Source organism: Acanthopagrus latus, chromosome 6 (assembly GCF_904848185.1).
Source record: "Acanthopagrus latus isolate v.2019 chromosome 6, fAcaLat1.1, whole genome shotgun sequence".
Lineage (NCBI taxonomy): Eukaryota > Metazoa > Chordata > Actinopteri > Spariformes > Sparidae > Acanthopagrus > Acanthopagrus latus.
This window is the reverse complement of record NC_051044.1, coordinates 17,062,587-17,078,833: the sequence shown is the minus strand read 5'-3', so window position 1 is coordinate 17,078,833 and position 16,247 is coordinate 17,062,587. Positions and strand designations below refer to the sequence as shown.

General features: G+C 40.1%; 2 protein-coding genes and 1 long non-coding RNA gene across 10 annotated transcripts in view; 1 reads left to right on the top strand and 2 right to left on the bottom strand.

Annotated features, from left to right (window-relative positions):
• The window catches only part of LOC119020765 (AMP deaminase 2-like), a 32,498-nt gene extending 26,721 nt beyond the window's left edge, over positions 1-5,777 (bottom strand). The window contains exons 1-3 of one of the 7 annotated variants that reach the window (XM_037100398.1): positions 5,525-5,639; positions 5,207-5,280; positions 1,089-1,501 (exon numbers count right to left, since the gene is read on the bottom strand). In XM_037100398.1, coding sequence (XP_036956293.1) covers positions 1,089-1,464 — 376 coding nt within the window. In that variant the 5' untranslated portion in view covers positions 1,465-1,501; positions 5,207-5,280; positions 5,525-5,639. Of the gene's footprint in view, positions 1-1,088; positions 3,288-5,206; positions 5,281-5,416 lie in introns of those variants that run through there. The other 6 variants (XM_037100401.1, XM_037100402.1, XM_037100400.1 and 3 more) reach the window with 6 other exon arrangements.
• Positions 1,488-8,327, top strand: LOC119020768. Of its 2 annotated transcripts, none has more exons than XR_005075413.1 (2): positions 1,488-1,619; positions 7,210-8,327. It is a non-coding gene; the product is annotated as an uncharacterized LOC119020768 (long non-coding RNA). The 2 variants fall into 2 exon arrangements; XR_005075414.1 differs by lacking the exon at positions 1,488-1,619 and adding an exon at positions 5,704-5,844.
• Positions 8,328-9,507: 1,180 nt separating this feature from the next.
• On the bottom strand, positions 9,508-14,897 carry LOC119020506 (G-protein coupled receptor 61-like). The gene is made up of 2 exons (XM_037099854.1): positions 14,619-14,897; positions 9,508-13,344 (listed from the first exon to the last, which is right to left on the bottom strand). The coding sequence occupies exon 2, from the start codon at positions 13,128-13,130 to the stop codon at positions 11,727-11,729; it is 1,404 nt and encodes a 467-aa protein (XP_036955749.1). The 5' UTR covers positions 13,131-13,344; positions 14,619-14,897; the 3' UTR covers positions 9,508-11,726.
• Between the last annotated feature and the right edge of the window lie 1,350 nt (positions 14,898-16,247).

Below are 16,247 nucleotides of genomic sequence, written 5' to 3'. Positions count from 1 at the left end.
CCTACATGGACGGCAATATTTTATTTTTACAGCAAATATCAACATCTTTCCTTGATTACTGATCATCTGTATTGGTATCAACCGTGAAGAAAACAATTATTATTGATCAGTCCCTAGAAATCACATCTGGGAGGCTGATGAATGCATCTAACTGACGTATAAAGGGAAAAGAAATGCACCAATCTTAAGCTACAGTAACAAAAACATTTGAAATCATTATGTTTCTTTTTTCCCCCATGGTCACTGTGTATTCCCCTAAACAAAAATATAAGAATTTGGGCAAACAGTTGGGGAGGGTCCAACTACAGCTATGTGTAACGCATGCTGATGAGATAAGGAGAAGCCAGAGCAATGGGCCCCTCATCTTTAAGAGTGCATATCTACCATATACCAACACAACAATTATGTATGTGGAACATCCCAAAAAGGTACTTTCCAAAGTGGAAAATAGTGTATTGTTTCATCAGCATGCACAATTTGACAGTAAAAAACAAAGTGACATCTACATTATACTGTGCTGAAGTTTGATTGTGATATAATGTATTTATTTATATATTAACTGTAGTACTAAATAACACATTTCTTACTTTGAGGGTCAGCTACAGCGCAGTCAAGATTATTGTTGTTCTTTTTTTTAATAATTAAAAAAGTGAACGCCCTTTCTGTTCTTAACTGTTGTTTTGGCTATGAGAACATTTATTGTGCTTTTTTTTTGCATATTTTCTGACAGTTTTATACACTGAACAATTCACTGCTGTTGTTTTTTTCAAACATTAACTCAGTAAGTTGCAGCCCTAGTTAGATAGTTAAGTTAAATGATTACTTGTAGGGAATTGAATTACAGCTCCACACAAAGCAGCATGCACCTTAAATGATCAATAAAAAAAACAGTGAAAGATTCAAACACACTCAACCACAGATACAAAACTGAGCAAAAAACTAGAGCTACAGCAGTCCTCTCTGGTGTGCAGCTTGAATTCTTAAAAGCCACTGCACAAACATCTGTGTAATTTTCTGCCTCCACGGTCATGTAACAGCTCAAGAGTTCACTCATTCCTTCTATGGGACCCCCTCTCACCCACACTCACCAGGGCTGGTGGTGCTCTGCAGACTGCCCCTCTTGCGAAATGGGGATTTAGGTTTAGGCTTTCCTTGTCCATCGTTGCTGTTGGAGGAGGAGGAGGAGGAAGAGGATGACATCTTGCTGCCTGTGCTCCTGCTACTACTGGAGCAGAGCGTGTCAGAGCTGTGCAGTGGCCAGCAGAGGGAGGGAGGAGCACTAGCTCTAATGCTGGAGCTGTGTCTCACCGTAGGGTAGCGGGGCAGCAGGACCCATACTGGGCCGGGAGAGGCTCCTCTGCAGAGTTGGCTCCTCCTCCCAGCCCACGGCAGGTCAGCGGGCATACTGCACAGCGACAAGCTGAAAGGCAGCCCAAGGCTTCCCCGACTCCTGCTGGGGGCCATCCTTCTTGGTTGCCCTAGCAACCAGGGAATGAGCTTCCTGTATCCAACGCAGGGAAAAACAGCCATCGAGGAGGGCATTGCAGATCAAAGTGTGGAGCTAACATGACAGCCAGCGAGCCTGGAGAGCGAGTACAGCCCGCCAGCTGAGCGCCAAGGTGAGTGAAGGACAAAAGTTTTTTCCACTCACCTAAAAATAGCAACTAGATACACTGGATATCATGAGGAAGTAACGGAGCAAGAGAAAACACAGAGGATCCAGATGAACGGCAGGTAAGGAATAAAGACAAGGAATACAGAATGGTCAGAGAGGAGAAGAAACCAGCTTAGTGTGTAAGCTGCCTAATGAACTCTCAATCTTCTTTGCTGGAAAACTCAGACGGAAGACAGACAGCCTAAACACACAGAGCACCGGTCCGCCTGACATCAAGTATTATAAATAGTGACGACCAATGGCTTGCAAGAACTGGTAATGCAACCCATGATTAGTATGTGGACAACTTTCTCCCCTTTACTTCCTGAATCCAAAATGTTTATGGAGCATTACCAAATAAAACAATTGGCGTTAATATTTCTATTTTGCTTTACCAACAATTTGCTTTTTCAAAACTTCACTTTAACTTGGCTTTACTGATGCGTCGTGCTGTAGGCAAACTCATCGATGAACTGTAAAACAGACTGTCATTGATGTTCAGTTGTTGTCCCTTAAACTCTGACATTTCATAACAACTGATACAGTGCATGCTCATGTAAGCTCTAATTTGTTTGTTTAAAAAAAAAAAAAAACTCTCCAGACACACTAAATGCAACTAAAGTTTCTCAGTAAAATCATTCCAGATTTTTTTCCTGTCACATTCACACATGTACAAAATGCGCATCATATCTACTGTATATTACTAAGCCTGACAACACTGACTATTCAATGACTGACTATTTCCTATTGTTCTGAACATGGGGATTCCATCACATAGAGTCATCAGCTCATGAGAGCTACAAAAAAGAGTAAAGATCCCCATCTAGTGGTATGAAAGTTTTATGCACTTTGACAAAAACATGTTTGTGCATTCTGAGCACTTGTCTGCTGTTAAACCAGCCTCAGTGTGTCAAATCTAAAACTGTACAGAAGATAGAAAACAGTATACTAATAATTTCATGAAGTTTGATCATTGTGCTCTCTGTATACAAAAGTATAGCACAGTTATCAGGAATATTTATTCTTATAAAGTCAGCTTTTAGTGCACGGTAGCTGCTGTTTTTTAACTCTCCGGCACTGAAGACTTTTTCACTACCACATCTATTCATTAATTTGCTCAACCACCATCCTCTATTTACACTTAATAAGTCAGACAACAACTGAATTGACTTTGCAGCTGCAGAATATGCTTAACATGTTTTTTAAAAGAAGTGGCCTCTGGCATTAAAGCATAGACTGAACTGGATCAACTTTAACAAATGCTTACATTTTTTTTTAAATTACTCATTTAGATCAGACATCTAATAGTACAACTGCCTGAGACTAAACCCAAAAACACTTAAACGTATTAGAAAACCCTCTTACACTGAAACACTTCATATCTTTCATTAGAATTCAGTTGAAATTTAGCTATAAACAAAAACTAAACTAGAGTCTCAAACCTGTTCATACCGTGCCTTGAAGATCTGGACACCCTGCATATACAGCAATGGAATCTTTCTATTCAGTGAGCTGAGCAACAACATCTTCTAGTGGCTGGCAAAATAGAAGAATGTTAATCCTTACCAAGTTAAAATAAAAATCTTATTAAAGGGTGTCTCCAGCCTTTTCTGAAATCTGACCCAGTTTTTGAGAGAGCTGACGCTCACCATCTAGTGCAGCAGCAAAGGCTAAAAAGCAGAGGCCTAGTTTTGTCTCAAACAAAAATCTTAACTACCCCCATGAATAAACATTTTGTTAAAAACAAATGACTCACATTCTCAAGGCCTTACCTTGAAACTGTAGCAACAGTTAGCCTGGTAGCTCCTGTTAATCCTTCTTTGGTTTTCTTCTGTGCTCTCTGCTGCTTAGTCAAGCTGTCTGTCTACACACCCTTTTGCTAAAAATGAGACCACTGTGCATATCACTGGCTGCTGGAGGATTTTTTTTCACTCTTTTCAGAGCAAAGCTCATGGAATTCAGCATTTTGTTTGCAGAGGCCATACACCAAAAATAAATCGGAGTGTTCTCTCTTTCCATGAACAGACGTTCATAAGTAATGAGAAATGCCATCAAACGCAACCGAACAAAGTATATTTTTAGAACAGGTAGATTGGGTACAATTTGTATTCAAAAGCTGATGTTGCCAAATCTATTCATGTGCAAATTTTGCTTTTCTTTTAACAAAACCAAGCATGGCATTTTCCTACTAACAGCACTACTTGTGTTTGCAAGAGCTTAACAGAAACTGTTTTGGGGGGGAATATTTATATTTATGCCTGGTATTTTAACTTGAGCTGGCAATAGATATGTTTTGCATTATCGGTTCTCTATAAACCAACCTTCACACTGACATTGGCTGGCACCATTTCTATGTGCTTTCATGTCACCATTGTAGACTAAATGAAAGAATGCATTCAGATTTTGTGCAGTGTTGTTGGCAGTTGCTACTCTGATTAAACACAAAGAGATCGGGTTGTCAATTTGGTAATGCTATGCTCTGATTAAGTTTTATTATACACAAAAAAAAGCCGGCTACTCAAACATGTTATATAACATATATATATTGAAAATAATAGTAGGGTGTAGTCAGGAGATAGTTAAGATTAGGATGCCACCTTGATCACTATATTTACTTACAGGCACGACGCACAGTTAAAAGTAATTCCACCAGAGGTATCTAGCAGCTATTTTGCATCTGTTGTCCCTGGACAGGTAAACTAAAAATCCCCTAAAAGCAGCTACAATATATAAAACAGCACATTACATAAAATGTGAACACTGCACTACATATAAAGTACAGTAAAAAATAGTAGAATCAGTATGACAGACAGTGTGTGCAAGGCAATCATTAGTGGTGACACTTTTGTGCTGATTTTAGCCAAAACTTGCGCCCAGTTTTAAACACTGAACTCTGAACTGTGTTACCAGGCCACCCCCAGTGAATGCTCTCTACACCTACCAACTCTGCCACAGCTGGGGTGAGCTACACATTCTCTAAGAGGACAGGGTGCAAGATTATGAAAAGTCGGAACATCAGGCCGGCATCTGAGTGAAATAAGAAGCTATCAAAACAGTTTTCTAGAAAGTCACGGTGATGATAATCCTTTGGCTTTTTATCTAACACGTTTATGGATTTGTTAAAACAGTGCACAGGCTTTACTGTATTCAGCCCCCTGCCTGTGAGTTGTAATGCAGTAAAACAGATGGGATAAGATTAAGAGTATAGTTTCCAAGTAGCACATCTTTTGCATGATACCTCTATAGTTTTAAACAAGTGGAGCATCTTAAAACACCTGTACTTTAAAGACCAGCACTATTTAAAAGGCCTGTTGGAGATGATGTAAGACATGAAGACAATAAACGCCTAAGAAAGACCTCTGACTTAGTCACAAAATACATTCAATGAGTTTTAATGTGCTAGAGGCAAAAGCAGCTTGTTTTGTATCTTTCAGACTATACGCCTTATTTAGAATCACACTGAGTTATATCACTTATAACAATGTCCATGTCTAAATAAGTAACTGTACTGAATGAGACCTTGACAGATGTTTGCACTGTTTTCTGACTCACCATGTGACATTATTGAAGACCCACTGGGAGCAGAAGTGAAGTCAGACTGTGGCACAAGACAGGAAATGTTTTTTCTGTGGGAAACACACAGCAACACAACAGTGTCCAACAGACATCTGTTCAACCGATACCTTGACAGCTAGGTTATCTATTAACGTTAGATATGATTAGCAGCCCTGTACAATGCACATAAGTGACAGCTTCACTTACTAAAAATGTTATTCCCAGTGTCTCACAGGCTGAAAAACAGCACCACACACGTACAGTAGTTTTAACGTCTGACGCCGAGATGTGAATGAACGTTAACGTTTAGCTCACCGTCGTGTCAGTCAACAGCCGTTTACGTTACACCTGAACCAACCGCGACTAACGGAACAACAAGGTAATAACAGTTTACTCGAGTTAATAGTTAATACGGCTCTTCGTGTTCACCTTTGTTCGGCGGGCTGGGTTTTGTTTCGACCGACGTCCAGTTTCCTCAAAAGAAGAAGGCGCAGGTTTTATTTTTTAAAGGAGCCGCCCGCTGTGAGCCTTCATGTGGTGCAAAGGCCGCCACACTGAACTCACAGACCTCCCTGAGCTGCACGGTCGGTCGATCTCCAGGAACTCTGCGCCACTGGCAGTGTCTTCTGTTGGATGTAAGAGGCAGGGAAATGACAGCAATAACTGTATTTTAACACTATAACCTTAATTTAAGGAATTTAAACATGCTTTAAGCATGCTTTTTTTCAGATACTTTTCAGACACTACTTCACTTCATATCTTTACTCGTCTTTGCTTCACTTTTACTTACGTCACATCAATTACTTTAATTTGCGCAGAGTATCACTTCATTTACTTTAATTGAGTTACATTACAGATTCAGATTATCAACAAATATATATATATATATATATATATATATATATATATATATATATATATATATATATATATATATATATATATATATATATATATATTTGATGATATTATGATGTATGACTATCAGTGGGATAAGATAGGACTTTTTGATCCATTGGTGAAATTAACATGCTACCCTGTAGAATACAAAGTAGGCTGATTAAAAATAGCTCCACCCTTACCAGCTGAAACATTAAAGTGATATATTGATAATTATAATCCAAAAATATAATAGGCAACACCACACATGATTCTGAAATGGACCATTCTGCTTGATGAGTACCTTTACTTGACTCGCCTCTTGAAGTATACATTTGATGCTAATACTTATGTATTTTCTTCTTCAAACACTATATTAACTATTGAACAATCCAAAGAAGGTATTGTGCTGGCAGAATGTCTCTGTCAGTGTGGTAGTAAACTAAAGTAGTCCAGTTGAGGTGGAAATGTATTAGAAAAATGAAATTGCTCAAATAATGTTGTATATTTCACATGTTCATAGTGTATTTCACATGCTTCGGTTTGTGTTTTCCACTGAGGTAAAAATCAACAGGCTGTCCGCAAAAGCAAACTGGAGGGCTGCCAATCGCAGCCAGTAAAAATAGGATCACACACACTGTGGCGGTACAGTGTTGGCCGACTTGGGTCCAAGTTCAACATCTCATTTAACCATGTGTGTCAGTTGTTATTAAAAAAAAAAAGAAAAGAAAAACTTTCATCTTTATTTAACCCAACTGATAAGATTCATAACAATCATTTAGCAGCTCCTGTTACAATATGATCATGATATGATGTTGATTTATGCACTGGTCAAGTACAAGGTTCCAGGTCAGAGTGGTAAATGGTTTCTGACGGGAAATTTACTCTCTAAACACACAAGGATTTGAATATATACTCAAAGGTGACTCTGTTATAAATCACATTATTGCTTCACTAGCAGCTGCAAGGTTCAATTTTATGTCGTATTTCTTTCTCTTCCTTGTTGTCGCTCTCACCAACAGCACTCTTTTGTAAAGATGCTTACAATATGTCTGGAAACAAAAAAAATGACATTGTTGTTCTCTTACGTTTCTTTCTCTCTGTCCATGTTTCTGCCACAGACTCCGGCTGTGACCCTCTTGTCCATCTGCTTTTACTTTGCAGGAGGCAGAAAACGTGGTCTCAAGCACTGACCTCCATCTGGAATCAACTGTTTGAGCTTGTTCAGTAACAATATCACCCTTACAGGACAAGGTCAATAACAATTACAACTGAAATAAGATTAAGATTGCACAGCTGGGCCCTCCATCTGTACTGAGGCAGCAGAGTACATTGACGACTGCTGCTCAGAATCTCCCAAAAGTGTTAATTGGAAACCAAATCTCACCTTGGCTGCAGCATCCCATAAGGATGAAAGCATCAACAGTGGAACCATATGCTCTCTTAATAGTGGCACACAATAAACTCTACAGCTGAGCAAATCAGTGTTTCTATATTGAAAAGGTATCAAATACATGATGGGAAAGTTGTTGATTTTAGTGACAAACACAGACAATGGAGAGCTTTAGCATCTTTCAGCTCATTGTTTTGGTTTCATGACCCTAACTCAGGTATCTTTGTTCACTTTCTCATCTGCTGCAGCACCAGCAGGTGTTTTCAGGATAAACCTACGATTGTATTTTACCTGACAATCATCAAATGGCAGAGAGACAAGGTAAAAAAAGAGTTAGTATGGGACTTATGTTCATCAAGTTGACATGAGCATAACTCCATAGAAGTACTGATACTGGTCAATTGCTGAGATTTTCACCATAACAACCTTATGAAAATGTCAATATTTATTGACTGCCAAGTCACAATAAATGATAACTGCATCTTTAGGCTTGTACAGGATCCATTAAGGTGGTTTTAATGTTCCAGATCTTTCTTCTATGCTGGTAAATTATCTCTACACATAATGTATGTTCTCTTCCGACTCTTATGCATGACACGTTCCAGGTTATGTTTCATCATTTCATTGCTACTACAAGTACATTTTGCCCTCTTCCAGGCTCTTCTTGACTCTACTTTAGCCACTGTGTCGTCCATTTTCACATAGTGTATCTTTAAATAATCCATGCTGTGTTTTCTATAAAGTGTGTATTTGCTTCTTTAATCACCTTTCTTTGCCTGTTTTTGTGAAGTTGACCTTATACCCATACCTGTGCAAACCACAATAAATCTCATCTCATCCACCTCATTTGCAGTCATGCTGTTCTTGGAGGGTTTGTCTTCTCTGTTTTCAGTTAGTTTTTTATCATGAAGCATATATGAGAAGTGCATGACAATAGTTTTGGGCTTTAGCTTTACATGTGTTTGACCCCATACCATTGGGTTAGATTGATTTTATTGTAAGCATATTGTTGCAATTCATGTGTTGTAACTTTTGTAGAAAAGTTTTTCTTTAAAAAGTCTTAATTAAATACAGTGTGTAAACAAAATGTATGTATGTTTACAAACAATATGAAATAATTGATTTTGCATCTAGATTATAATGAATTAGTCCGTATCAACACCCAACATTAAAGCTTTGATAAAAAAAAAAAAAAAAACAAGTAAAGCAGAAGATTACAGACAGGAACAATCGAAAGGTGGTTATTATCCGCAGAATATGCAGGGAGTTATTTCCGTTTACGGTATGAGGTACTCACACCAGCAATCCCAAGACTGTGAGAAAGAGCAAAAAAAAATGTCAGCTCTGGTTTAGTCTAGGGAATTTATTTTAAGAAGTCACACATAAATGTGCCTTGTTGGATTCCCAATAGAGAAGGCTCCTCCTACCACCCACCACAGCACTGAGAAATGTCACTAGGTAATAATTGCCATGGGGATGGCAGAGCCTGGTGAAGCTGGGGGCGGCTTGACTGAGGTCCATCGTTGAGGTGTGAGGCCCATCACACACCAGCTTCTTCCAACTGAAACACAGCATCAATCAATCTATCCATCCATCTATCTATCTATCTATCTATCTATCTATTTATCTATCTATCTATCTATCTATCTATCTATCTATCTATCTATCTATCATCTATCTATCTATCTATCTATCTATCTATCTATCTATCTATCTATCTTCTATCTATCTATCTATCTGTTGTCAGTTATATTTTCTTTCTGATGAAGGTCATACCTCTGGCTTTGGCCTTTGAAGTCTAAATGTTAGGTCAAAGTGTTTGAACGTTATCATCCCACCTTCCTCTCTGCAATGGAATATCAAAGGGGAAACAGAGAGATTAAACCACCAACACTGAATCGGAGAGTAAAATTAGGGAGACAGGGCGAAATAAAGCAAGTAAAAGAAAACCCTAAATGTGAAGCACTGAGCACACTGATGGTAAAAATACAAGAATGCATCCAAAGTGTTTTACAAACATAGAAACTCTTTATTACAACAGTATCTCGCACTCAACCTTTAGCCATGTATTTTTCTAAACATTTGTATCATTGCAGTACAGTGGAAGTCATTCTTTTTATTTTAATCACAGCATAAAAAACAATCTCTGAACAGGTGAAAATCCTAGCACAAATGTTCAGCATCATTCACAGTTTGGGATATTTAGACGTGATGGAAAGAAAATATCAAGCGCAACCAGCTCTCGATTTTGGATTGGCATCGTCACTCAAAAACAGCCATTGGGAAAAGAAATATCTTAAAAACCCTGTATTCACATTAGAAATAATCTGTCATTTCAACCAAACACTTCCACCCTTAGTTTGTGATATTTATCCCGAAAGACTTTGTTTTGAAAATACTACTTTATCTCATCATCAAACTCAAGCTGAAAAACTTGGCAAAGTCTACACCTTCTAATAAAAACCTCTTGAAAAATTCACACCTGCTGTAGCCTCCTCGCAACATCAGAAGCGGGCAGGAGTCACACTCGTCTTGAACTGAGCAGGACTGTACAACTTTTTTTTTCCTGCATGTGAGGTAAAAAAAAAACCTGATGAGCAGGGGAGTGAAAAGAAATCTAAGCATATTCTTCTTCAGAATAAAAAAAAACAACAACAAAGAAGACAGTTACTGCATACGTGTCAAATTACATCAGCCTTCTAGAGAGGAAATTCATAACAAGTGCTCAAACTCCCTCATAAAAAGAAAAAGGGAGTTAAACACACACATCAGAAATGATATAGTTTTACATTTAACAAATGTAAGAATCATATTTGAATGCAATGCACTGATCAAGAGAATGCTGATTTTTAAGATCTATGTCCAAATATACTGATAAACACATCACATGGCAGAAAGCTGGGCAACCCCTTCAGATGAGATAAGTCAACTTTAACTGAGTCACAACAGATCTGGATTGTTTTTAGGAAATTAAAAAAAACAACAACGTGTTAAATGTCCAGTGTAGAATATAGTGGCATCTAGCAGTGAGGTTGAGGATTGCAACAAACAAAATACCCTTCGTCTCCCCCCTAGGAATGTGAAAAACTGCCAAATGAAGAATAAAAAAAATATTGTCTATAAATAAGATAAATAAATAAATTGGTATGTCCTTTAATGCACCAAAAATATACAATTTAAAACTGGTAGCACATTATTTGAAATTCATGTCTTAATTTGCCTCTGCATTTATTTACCATTGTATTAATTTAACAATTTATTTACTTTCCCATTCCCATTTCCATTATAGTATTAAAGCAGAGATATATTTTTGGGGCAACATCCGTCCTCCATACCCTCTGGAAATATAAAGAGCTAAATCTTTAGTAATTCTTACTTTTATGCGCTTAAACGATGATGACAACATAATTATGAAAATCATATTCTGCCAGTAGATCCTCCCATCCTACAAACTGGACCTTTAAAACAAGCACCGAAGAGTGAGGAGAAGAAAAAAAAACAGATGGTTTTCTGTAAACAACTTGTTTATAATCGGATTGGCATCAGGGTTCAGAGTGGCATTCTCGCTGATGAAAGTCCAACTACCAATCAAAAGTGACAGTAGTGCTTTTCCCTCAGTGGATCCCCTAAATACTAATTTTGTGTGTTTTATTGCTGTCTTCTTTGACGTGACTTCTCTTGCAGTAATTTACAAAACTCTTTTCAAAAAAATGATTGATTTGGCAGTTGCAAATACAGTGTCAGTTTGTGTATGGAACCATTTAATCTTCATTTCAGAATACCAAAGGCAATTTGGCTGACAGCAGAGCTTTGCTGCGCAAGAACACAGTCAGTCATCGAGAGGGAGCCAGTGTTTTTCAGCATGTGCTCCCTAATTTAATATTCTGAAAACATTAAACTCTGAAAACTATTCAGATACTTTTGTAGAATCAAATACATGATTAACATCTTCTTTTTTTTTTTTCAAAAAGGCTTCAACAAGTCACATCAATATTAATTCACTGAGTCATTAACTGTACAGAGCTGAGCGGTTGTGTGGATTTTTTTTTTTTTAAATCTAGCAGTAAAGTCCCTGTTCACAAACAACTGCATGTAATAAATATCATCATCGTGACTGTTGGAGGATGAAATCTGACGAGGCAAAGTGCAATGATTCGAAGAACATGTTTTCACCGAACTAATTCCTGAAACAGTTTTTTTTTTATCTGAATGATCAAAATTACTTTTCAGGAAATGAAGAAAAACTTAATTGTCTGTATACATGTGGTTATTTTTCACCTGTTCACTCTCAGTAAACTCTGAAGTGTCCTCTGCAATTTGTCCAGGGATACGAAAATCAATGGGGATGGGCTGTGCTGGCTCCACTGGTTGGGACTGAGACACGGGGCAGCAGGCCTCCCCTTTAGGACTCGAGGTGCTGTGAGAGTTTTGTGGATCCAAGTTGCAGCCGGTGCCCTGAAGAAACTGGAGGAAATTCTCCTCTATGGATCCTTCACGGCTGGGCAGTCTGTCCTCCATCTCGAGCCCTGCTCGACGAAACAGACAAGGCAGATGCTTGCCCAACTCCTCCCGGATCTGCCTGTTGAGACAGCCGTAGAAGAAAGGATTAGAGGTGAAGCAGAAGTAGCCAATCCAGGTGACCACTTCCTCTAGAGAGGCTAATGTGGCTGGAGGGCTGGCAGCCAGTGCTGAATACAGGTGGAAAGTAAAGTAGGGCAGCCAGCAGCAAAGGAACTGCCCGCCTACTGCTGCCAACACCGCTGCAGCCTTTCCTCCCCCAAAGGGGCGCTGTGGAGTGGCTCTGCCTGTCCCCGTGCCCGTCCCAGAGCTGGTAACCATCGTGGAACGGCTGCTGAGGGATTCAGACCGCTGGCGACGAGGTGTGTCCATCCAGGTAGGCAGTGGCCCGTGGTGCATGGCTGCGACCCGAGCCACCTTGAACATATTGCAGTACACAACGAGAATGACCAGTAGTGGACACAGGAAATACACCAGAGTAAACAGGACCATGAAGGCCAAGCGGTTCGACCCTCCTCCTGTCCAGTGTAAGGAGCAGCGCCTGTGACCCTGAGTGGGGGGAGATGGGACTGCCCCACCTTCTCCTCCCCCAACTGCACTACTCTCCAGAAGAGGAGCCCTTCCACCTTGCAGGAACCAAGCGAGCAGCGGCAGAGCAGACATGGCCAGGGCCTTGACCCATATCCCCACCAGCACTGACGCTACCAGACCAACAGTCATCTTTACTTCGTAACGCATCGGGTGTATGACGTAGTAGTAACGCTCCACATTGATGACGGAGATAGAGAGGATGGCAGCGCTAACCAGGCACACGCTGAGAAAGAGGTAGCTCCGGCACAAGGCCTCCCCAAAGAATGCTCGGCTGGAGAGCATGCCGAGGGGCATCAGCACCAGGGCTGCCAGCAGGTCCACCACGCATAGGTGGAAGACGAAGGCAAACTTGTGGAGCTGTGGGGCCTTGGCAATGACCGCCATGACAGCCACGTTACCCACCACAGCCAGCAGATCCATGAGCAGCATGGCCAGCAGGGCTAGCGACTGGGACAGAGCCCAGCCCTCGGGCAGAGACGAGGCAGACATGTTGGACATGAGCTGTGGAGGTGGCTGGGAGGAGTTCCACGTTGGCTCCATTGAAGGGTGGGATGAAGCAGGCGGGCAAGATCAGTCACAGGCCCATCACCCATCCTTCAAAGCCAGGAAGTACGGCCAGAAAACAGCGGCTTGAAAATGAGGTCAAAAGCTGCCTTGTGGTCGGGAGGGTGATGGTGTGATCAGCAGGAGGGTCAGACCTTATGATTCCTGTCCGTTTAGAGAGTCTTCAAGTCTGCCGTCAGTCACAACCACCCTGAACACAAGACAGAGAGACAAATCAAAACAATGTCAACAACACTTTGTATCTTGGTTATATGACACAACCCTTCCTAGTTAAGTTACTGAGTTTCACTTTTGCCCCCTCTACCATTAGGTATCATAAGTTTTATGAATTCTCATTAGCTTCTCAAATCTTATTTATAACAATTCTATTAACCCAATTAAGTATGCACCTTTTTCCCAACATGCTGGGAAACTGAAGGGGTGAAATGAGTTGAACAACTTGAACAGATTATAATTCACAAACCTGCAACCAAATCATGATACGGAAACACAAATAGAGGATTTCTAACCACCGTCTTTACCTTTTTAGTTACATTACGACTGAAAAAATGGGTCGCAGATAAATCCAGTCTGCTCCATTCTGCGGGTGAAAAATACTTTTCAAGCACACATCCTGTCAATGCATAACGGCATGCTAATTTCCCAAAACCAATCCTATGGTGTAGGTAACAGCCCTTTTCCATTACGTCTACCCCTGCCGTGAGAGCCCAGTGTTGAATATGTATACCCAGGGTCTTAACTGGTTGTGCACAGCTACTTATTCTGGATCTATGATAGCTCTTGCCAATGTGTGCCCAGGTCCGAGACTCCCCGTACTGCGTGATTTTGCTTGGGTACACTACAGTTGTGTTTGTGCCACTAAGGAAGCGCAGCAAGTACGAGTGAGTTTAGTGTCTCAGATGCAAAACCTGAAGGGTATCCATTGGCTTCGGAGTCTGCATATGAACCATAACCCTTGCTTTAACAGGCAACAAACAGACATGGGTGGCTGCTGCTTTATGTATGTGTCAAACATCTAGTTGCTTACCGCTGTGACTGCTCTATGCCACTGATGTAGCGAATGCCAGGGATGCTCTGCCTCCTGTCTACAGTGATGACAGAATGAATCAGGGTAAAATCTGAGCTCTAACCTCACTCATCACCTATGAATGACTGCCCTCAGTGAGCAACATCTCTAAATCACACATAGTGGTACTCCCAATTCAGTTGAACCCTCCTGCCTGGTTTAGTCATGTCTTGCCGCCTACTCATTTATATATTAATCATTAATGTATTACACCCACTGTATGAAGCAGGGCCCACATTCCATATATCACATTACGGTTGAATTAGAGTTATCCTTGCACTCAGCGGCACATAATCAGCAGATTAGAGGAAGAGGGTGAGAACAGGCGAGAAAATGTGAGGATCAGGGAGCGTGAGAGGGAGAAGCAGAGAGAGAGCAAGGCAGAGAGCATTGTGTACCTGAATCACAGTGTTTCCTGATGCAGCTGTCTGCTGCTTTTGGTCACTGAGGATGAAAACCTGGTGTAGCTCCCACTGCTGAGGTACACAGTGGACATCAATCACTGTGCCTTGTGGATGCTGCTGAGGCACTTCCCACCACACAAGCCCGTCTCTCTTCCCATCCCTTGATGTGCCTCGTGCATCCTCCTCCCCGGCTGACTTCGGCTGTGTGCAGCAGAGGTTTTTCTCGAGCGATGCTGATGTAAATTCTTGCAAAGACACCAGTTCACTCTCTGGTTTCCCCCTCCACTCACACACAGTGACTGCGGAGATGGAGCAGGAGGCAGTGAGAAACAGGACCAGAGCTGCTGCCTCCACAGGGTCCTAGTGTCCTGACGGTAATGTCAGCTTCAGAAAATGGGAACTGAACATGATGGAAGTAGGGTAATGTTATGTTGTCGGAGTAGTTATCAGCATTGTAAACAGATTGGATCTGGTATTTTATAGTTGAAACTTGACTCTATGTCAGCCTGGAAGAAGAAATGCAAATTTGTTCTATGTGCTGTTTGGCTGAGAGTGAAAATGAATATAATTTTGTTTTCTCTTGCCCTTTTTATGGGGAAGTGTGATGAATCGGTTCATTAAAGTAAAAACAGATATTGAGATTAAGTTGTCTATTTAACCTAGAAACCTAGAGAAAGCATAGGAGATGAAAAAATAGGTTCTTTAGATAATCATCAGAAAATGCATTTTCACTGTACAGTTGATTTGATATTTTTGTCCTTAAATGGGTTTTTTTTTAATGTAAGAAATTGCGTACACTGCATTTGTTTATGTTCAAAATAAATCAGACTAAACTGTAGCTAACCTACCTACCTGGTATTTTAACAGTAGCCTGGGCTCACTTTGTAGTCCAATGCCTCTCCAAAACTAATAATAATTTCAAGTATTTTTTTTTTTTTTTTTTTTTTTTTTGGCCTTCATATGGTTTTATTGATAGAACAGCTCAAGCTATGACAGGAAACAGGATGAGAGAGAGCGAGTGACGCACAGCAAGGAGCCGCAGGCTGGGAATCGAGCCCGGGGCTGCTGCAGCGAGGACAAAGCCTCTGTACATGGGACACCTGCTCTACCAACTGAGCACCCCTAACCTCATGATAATTTAATGTATACGATTCCACCACAGGTTCAACATTTCTGGGCTAATCTTTGCAGCTTACTATCCTATATTACATTTTTGTCAGCTAATATCCCATACGGAGTTTTAATATTTGACATATATGTCCCTGTATCAAGAGTGATGCTGCTATATATGTTACCTATAAGGCTATATCTGATTGTTACATACATATATCCTTGGACATATGGATAAATGAAGAGAAAGTTTTAAAACATATATGAAATACCCACGTAAAATGTGTCTATGTACACATACTAAAAGTATATATATGATGACATTTGTAGTAGACATCCAAATATATGTATAAACAAATATTGTGTATATTCATACATAACATGCATAAAAACTAAATCCTATATGTAAATATAATTATTTATGTGACATATTTGCCTGAGTATGGAATTTACTTACATAAACATACAGAATTGTTTGGGCTGGACATATGTCAATAAATATAAATGTTTAAT